This window comes from Bidens hawaiensis, unplaced genomic scaffold, assembly GCF_021521415.1.
Source record: "Bidens hawaiensis isolate Kalapana, Puna unplaced genomic scaffold, B.hawaiensis_p1.1 tig00013528_1, whole genome shotgun sequence".
Taxonomy (NCBI): Eukaryota; Viridiplantae; Streptophyta; class Magnoliopsida; order Asterales; family Asteraceae; genus Bidens; species Bidens hawaiensis.
In genome coordinates, this window is record NW_027492148.1 from 455,583 (window position 1) to 462,644 (window position 7,062).

The window sequence follows — 7,062 nt, forward strand, 5'->3', positions numbered from 1 at the left end:
AATCTGAGTATTTTAAAGTTTAAGAATGCAAATAGGTTTATCGTCAAATTTGTCATAGGTTCAAAGTGTTGACTTGAAAATGTCAAACGGATGAAATTTAGAATTTTAAACATGATTCGGATTTCAAATTTATGTTCAAGGGCATTTTTGGAAATAATCAAAAGGTTCGGGATTTGACAAATTGACTATTTTTCCCTCGGCTATCAAAATTTAACAAAAGATTGCAAACACTTCAACATGCCACCTCTAGGCTTATCAATGCTTCTGACTATTATTAAATTTGAAATATTTGTGTCAACATTAACTTTTTCTTCAATTGTGATCAAAATGTTGTATGGGAAGCACGTCATGCAAAACTATGTTCAAATGAAGCAAAATATTCACAAAATTGAATGGGTTAATATGTTATTTTTTATGTTGTCGTTATGACAAAGTCGAGAAGCCTCCTGAAACTTATCAAAATATTTTTCATTGTATAGCTTAGAAAAACATAGTTCTTGAAAAACATTCGTCATTACAATTTAATGTTCACATTTCCTTCGGTGGGTGGTAAATTGATAAATATATCAATAAAGGTAACGCTCCTTTTGTATTTAGGCTGAGTAGTTAGAACTACCATCGTATGAGAAGTCTTTTTCCGAAATTGGTTCATAACCAAAATTCTTTCAATTATACATATAGACACCGAGAATGAAATTTTCAATTGAAAGAACGTTCTCAGATACGTTTTTGCATGTGTAGTTTTTTTATTAAGTTCATTTACAAAAATCATTTTGTGATAAAAACAAAATCAATTTATGTACACATAGTATATATACAAGCATAGATATGATACATTTTTTTCATATACGTTATGTAATTATTTGTTTTACTTGTAATTTTATATTTGGGTCATCCCGTGTGTGACATGGGCTCTAAAGCTAGTTAGTTAAGACGATAAAGGATAATTAAATAAGGATTTATTCAAATAGGTAAAAAATAAAATTATGGATATATTTATAAAATTTAGTTTTTAACACATGCACCAATCAAATATTTATTTTACTTATAAAAAAATATATGCACATTTAAGGTTAGCTAGAAGTCTAGAACACAACTTGATCCGTCGATAATCATTACACCCGCGAACATGCTTCTAACACAGGAAGCTGCATTCAAGAAATGGCAAGTCGGGTTTTCGTTTACTAACTTTAATAACTCAAGAGTATTTGAGAAACCAGATGACCAATAAGAGGTCATGCCCGGTCCAGTAAACATTTGGTACGTGCTAGAAAGATAAGTGTGATTCTTCTAAGCCGAAGCTGCTTTTATTAAAATTTTGGGAAATTTTAGACTTTTGAGTATGAACATAAGGTAGTCTTAATGTCTCTTCACCCATCTTTGCTCATTGATTGATCAAGAAAAAGAGTCTACAAACAAACAAGAACTCAAAACGGTGAGACTTCAGCCTGATGTTGGTGTCAAAACAAGGTTTGTTATAGAGCTCATTCGTCTGAGTCTGGCTGTGTCCAATGAGAAAGTTTTGATTTTTAGCCAATACATCCAACTGTTGGAGTTGTTAAAAGACCAAATTGCCCTCACTTTCGGTTGGGATGTTTAAAAGGAAGACAAAGGATCATAAATAATTTTAGTGATTCTAAAATGAACTAAAAGTGTTGTTGGTGTCTACATAATGTTGTTCAAAGGGGATTCAGTATATTGGTGCTTCTCGGGTGGTTCTTTTGGATGTTGTTAGGAGCCCGTTTGTGGAAAGACAAGCTCTTAGCAGGGCTTATCAGCTTGGTTAGACGAAAGTGGCCTACACTTACCATTTGATGACAGCTGGCACCATTGAGAAAGAGAAGTGATAAACAGGTGGAGAAAGGGCGGTTTGCCGAGATGATTAAAACTTTTTCCAGTTCAACTGACATCAACCCAAAACAAACAGAAGCATGAAATCAACAACTAAGTAAAAGTTAGTTAAAACTTTTTCCAGTTGATACATTTAAAACAATTAACAATGATGATATATAACAACTGCTGCTATCCAAACCCAACCCATACTTCCAAATATGAGCAACCCTACTATATAATCCAATCTAAATAAACCTATCTAATCTCGATGTTTTAGAAGAACGGAAAACCTCCACACGAAGATTAGAAGCTGCACGCATTTCATTTAGAAAGGGATCGCCTTTTTCTGATTTAATAATCTCAAGAATGACTCCAACCATCTCAGCTGCAAGACCTATCTCAACGAGTCGTCCTTGCTTTTCGCCGCCTTCATATATCAACCGCCAAACTTCTTTATATGGGATCACGTTTTCCAAAAGTATTCTTGCAAGCATACACCCGAGAAACTCTCCTGCTTTTGGTGCATCGTTCACTGCATCCTCCAATGTTGACAGAACAGATTCCAATCTGGATAATGGTGCAACAAAAATCACAACCAGTCATTATAAGTCATCCAGCCATTTAAAAATATGATTATTAAAAGTTTAAAATTAGTACCCTCTAACAAGGGAGTCTTGAGATAGGATTCCCTCTTGAGATTTAGTAAGATTAATGAGAAGTTTAGCAAGTAATTCACGGTCCGTGTCTTTCCTCTCAAAAGAATCAGTCACCCAAATGGATATCATTGACGGATGGAACCCGGGTGCATTCAATTCTTTGATGCATAGAGCAACCTCCTTTTCGTCTCTCGCGCTGAAAACAATTTAAATAAATGTTTCTTTCATATATAAATGTAAAAAAAGTAGTAGATGGTACCTGTAAAATTCTTTAATGGCCTGAATGGACATATCATGTAAACGATCTTCAGACAAATTTTTATCTGAAGAATCATTTTGTGGGGGAGTAGACACACGAGCGCGTTCAGGTGATGGAACTCGGTCAGACCCACCACGCCCCATATTCCTGCTGTCCCGGTTCTCATAGTTCATGTTGTTGTGTTCTTGTATATTGGGCGGGTGAGGTGAGAACCTTTCAGACATGTATCTTGAAGCCAAATCATCACGTGATAGACCACCATAACCCCTATTAGGACCCTTCACAGACATTCCCCTGGCTAGACAACCTTGTGGCCCGAGGGTTATAGCCTCATCACCCATGGGTCTCAATGGAACTGACAAAGTCCTATTCTCAAAAGAGTCAAATCTTGTAACTTGACTTCCATATGAACGAAACTGTTGTTGGGGTAATGCATGATAACCACCACCCATTTGATGATTGGAAGTTAAAATACCAGCTGACCCTTTTGGTCCAGAGTCCATGGGCTGACCACCCCACCTAAGTGAGGGGTTAGAAGTAGGTCCACGGGCCAGTCTGCTGGATTGGGCTAGGCGTTCTTGAGCAGCGTCTCGATGCACCTCCTCGATCTTTTTTGGACCTTCAACCTTCCTTCTTTGTTGCCATCTACTCTTTCTAAGGTCGATTGTGTCTTTTAACATGAACCTAACTCGAGAAGAAAGTGCCATATTATTAGATAACTGAAATATCATATTAAAATAAACATCCATGTATTCTTTAGCTTTTGGGTGATCAATCATCTCCCCAATTGTACTCATTAATTTGCACAATGCCTCGATATTTTCCTCATCAGGATTAGGGTTCTTCTGATTAGAGCCTAACAGTTTCTTGATGCATTCGTGCATGATTCTTTCTGTCAGTATTCTTTTCTTGTATAATTCACCAATAAGCCTAATATTACCCAACATACGCCTTCGTGCCTTGACTCGTTTTTCTTCCCGTTCTTCATTCGTCTGCTTAATCTCCCCTTCTTCTTCAGTTCTATTCGCTGCTTCTTCTTCTCTCTCTCCTCTTTCAAATTCCTCTTGACATTTATTCAATAATAATCTCTTAAAAGTAATCTTCTCATGCTCATCACCAAAACCAGGTAATTCCACAGCTAAACAGGAACAAAAATGGGCATACATTTCAACAAATGTCGGTTCCATTAAAGCCTTATCAAATATTTGACCAATCACACCAGACAGAGTGTCAGCATTGTCAATATTGACTTGTTTGACTTGATCAAACAGTTTTTCAAAGTTTTGCGGGGTCAACTTGTTTAGAATACTTTTCAGTCGTCTTTGTTTCACTTGTTCCTCATCTGTTACTTTACCAATTTCATACTTCTTTTTGGCTTTATGCATCATTGGATTTGGAGTGTGAGGAGATGGCATTAAACCCTTATGATAACCAGTAGCGCGCTGCCACCTGTCTAAATCAGAGTTCATACGCAGCAACTGCGGGCCAGTGGATTGCATTGGTCCAGATAGAATGCCGCTAGCATACTGACCAGGTGGCTGACCGTGTGGGGTCCTCAACACACTATGGTTCCCTCTTGCTAAGTAGCCCATTTCAAGACCCACATTACTTGGCCAACGGTCTAGCCGTGAACCCACCACTGGCCTATCACTGCCGCCTTTACCCAGGCTAGGGTACGGTCCACAGGCCATATTGACACCAGTTACTGCCAACACTACAGTTATATCAGGTGTGATCTCAAAACCTTCCGGAAGATCAGTACAGCGATCAGAGAATTTCAGAAGGAAGTCTCTGGAATACTTTTTAGTCATTTCATCGTCATCCTCACTGTGATGTTTCATTTTCAAACCCGTTTCTATTTTGGAAACAGAAATGTCTGCAGCATCCTCCCAGTCATCTGGCTCATATTTGGTGGGCCCACCATGTGTCTCATCTGAAGACAAAATAATGCTTTTTCTAGTAGCAGAATTAACAGATGGGTTAGGATATTCAACAACTTCTGCAGCAGAAGTTTCCTTTTTTTCTTCAGGACGTTTATAAGCATTATAAAGATCAGCAGTGGTTCCACGAGCATCAGCATTTTTCATAATTTCTTTTAATTTCTTCTTACCTTTAGGTGCTTTAGTTCCTTTGATCTTACTACTAGAAAATGAAGGAGAAATTAAGTTTGTACCTTCTACTTCCAACGTCAAAGGTGAAGCCTCTGGAACAGAAACCGAAACAGAATCTCTACTATTGAACTGGTCAACATCAACCTTCCTGATTATATCTTCTTTATTATCATCATGAGAAGATCCCAAATTTAATGAAGAAGTTTCAGCACTAAGAACATCAACTTTTGCAACAGTAGAAATTGATCCCGCTGAGTTGCCATCAACATCATTTACATGGTCTGTTAGTGGTGGAACAGTTGCATCTTGAACAGTGTTATCTTGACTTAGTTCAACAGCTTCTTTGACTTGTTTTGATCCCTCAATTTCAGCTATTTGTACTTCCACACCAACTTTAGGGGTACCAATAATTTGGCAAGATTTAAGGCCTTCTTCATCATTATCACATTTAGAAGCAGACAAGTCAGCCACATTTGAAAGGCCTTCAACTTTGTTGCTAGTTTCTGACACATCCTTGCTGATTCCCACAGAAAAAGTTAACGGCATTGATGTTTCTTGAACTCCTACAGAAGAGCTTGAAACAGAGGATGACTGCCCACCAGTACCCGTTGATATTTTTGCAAATTCAGTAACAGCAGTTGCAGAAGCTGTACTGGTCAAATTCTCATATATTGTGCCTGAAACTTTATGAGATTGTTTCACCGTCACCTGTTTAGGATCCTGCTGATAACAATATCACATCAAACGCCCCGTTAGCATAAGTAGACCTATACTTAAAAATGAAAAAAGAAGCTAACCTGCTTATAAAACCTTGGTGGCTGAAAACCAGGAGTCGTCTGTGCATTAGTCAATGGCTTAGAACCAGGATAAAAGGTCATGGGATGAACAGCAGGGAGGAATGCTTGAGACTGAGGTGGGTGTGACTTTTGACCCAGAGACCCGCCATTCGGGTAACCATCAGTCCTTTTATTGAGACGAAGCTCCTCATGAGTGCCTGAATGAGTGATCTTTCCTGTTCTTGCACCACCAAAATTCATGGGCTGTTGGTACTGTGATCCTAGCCCCATACCAAAGTACCCAATGTTTCCCTGATAATGCTGATATCCTGGGAAAAATAAGTGAGGCGGCATGTGCGGTGGTGGATTACCAACCGGTATATGCATGGGAAGGGGCACTGGCAATGATGTATTAGCTGAGTTTTGAGATTGCAGTGGTGGATTTGGGTCACTAAATGGAAGATGTATCGGAGGGCCCGTGGATTTCTGAGCATGGGCTGCAACAAGCCAATAAGGTGATGAAAGCATGTCATTTTTCTCTTTTGGGATTGGGCGGGCCTCACTGGGCTGATCAACAGGCCCAAGATCTTTCCTTGGTAAGTATTGTTTATCAACTGGATTTTGAAATGATGTAGCCTTTAAAGAATCAGAGTGAGCCTGCAACATCATAATGTTAAGCAAAATATTAAAATGACTAACAAGTTGCTTATAACTGGTTTCACTATGACACTACTTTTGAGTAGATCAACATATTTACTTGTAACACATTTGACTTATGCTATATCTCAGCTCTCAAATAGGTCAAATAGGGGGAAAAAATAGCTAAAACTAGAACAAGTCAAACGGGTCAAAAGTAACCCAAAGTCCACCTTCAATGAATACAGCCTTCAAACTTCTTTTTATTCATATATATCCACTATTATTGTAGTAATAATGCTTTTAAATCATAAGTTACAGAATTTAAAGTTCATATTTAAAGGTAGAGCCAAGCACAACAACACATAACTATAAAGTTAATCGCAATTCATTTCAAAATTCACCTTGCCTATCTCAACTGTAAAAAAAGATACTCTATAATCTTTGAGATAAAGAATACCCTAAACAATACAAAAGGGTGTCATTTATTCACATAACAAGTACGGTACCTCTTCAAAGAACACGTGTGAAACAAAAAAACAACTAAAACATACCTGAGCCCGTTTCTGCTCATCCGAATTTGGAGTAGCAGAGCTGGTTCGAGCAGGTACCTACAAATACATACAGCTTATGAAAAGGTCATGAAACTATATACACATATCTACTTAAGTAGTTATCTAGATTGACAAAACTCAAAAAAAAATCTCTGCACATAGCTATGATAAATACCTGCATTCCATTTATAAAACCGGGACTAATAGATCCGAACTGAAGAGAAAATGCCCCAGAAG

At 37.9% G+C, this 7,062-nt stretch overlaps 1 protein-coding gene across 2 annotated transcripts; it reads right to left on the reverse strand.

Moving 5' to 3' along the window:
• Positions 1 to 1,917: 1,917 nt before the first annotated feature.
• On the reverse strand, positions 1,918 to 6,386 carry LOC143544339 (eukaryotic translation initiation factor 4G-like). Of its 2 annotated transcripts, none has more exons than XM_077036462.1 (4): positions 5,657 to 6,386; positions 2,749 to 5,579; positions 2,491 to 2,685; positions 1,918 to 2,400 (listed from the first exon to the last, which is right to left on the reverse strand). In XM_077036462.1, the coding sequence occupies exons 1-4, from the start codon at positions 6,302 to 6,304 to the stop codon at positions 2,079 to 2,081; spliced, it is 3,996 nt and encodes a 1,331-aa protein (XP_076892577.1). In that variant the 5' UTR covers positions 6,305 to 6,386; the 3' UTR covers positions 1,918 to 2,078. The 2 variants fall into 2 exon arrangements, with proteins under 2 accessions (XP_076892577.1, XP_076892576.1); XM_077036461.1 differs by having other exon boundaries at positions 2,749 to 5,582.
• Positions 6,387 to 7,062: the final 676 nt, after the last annotated feature.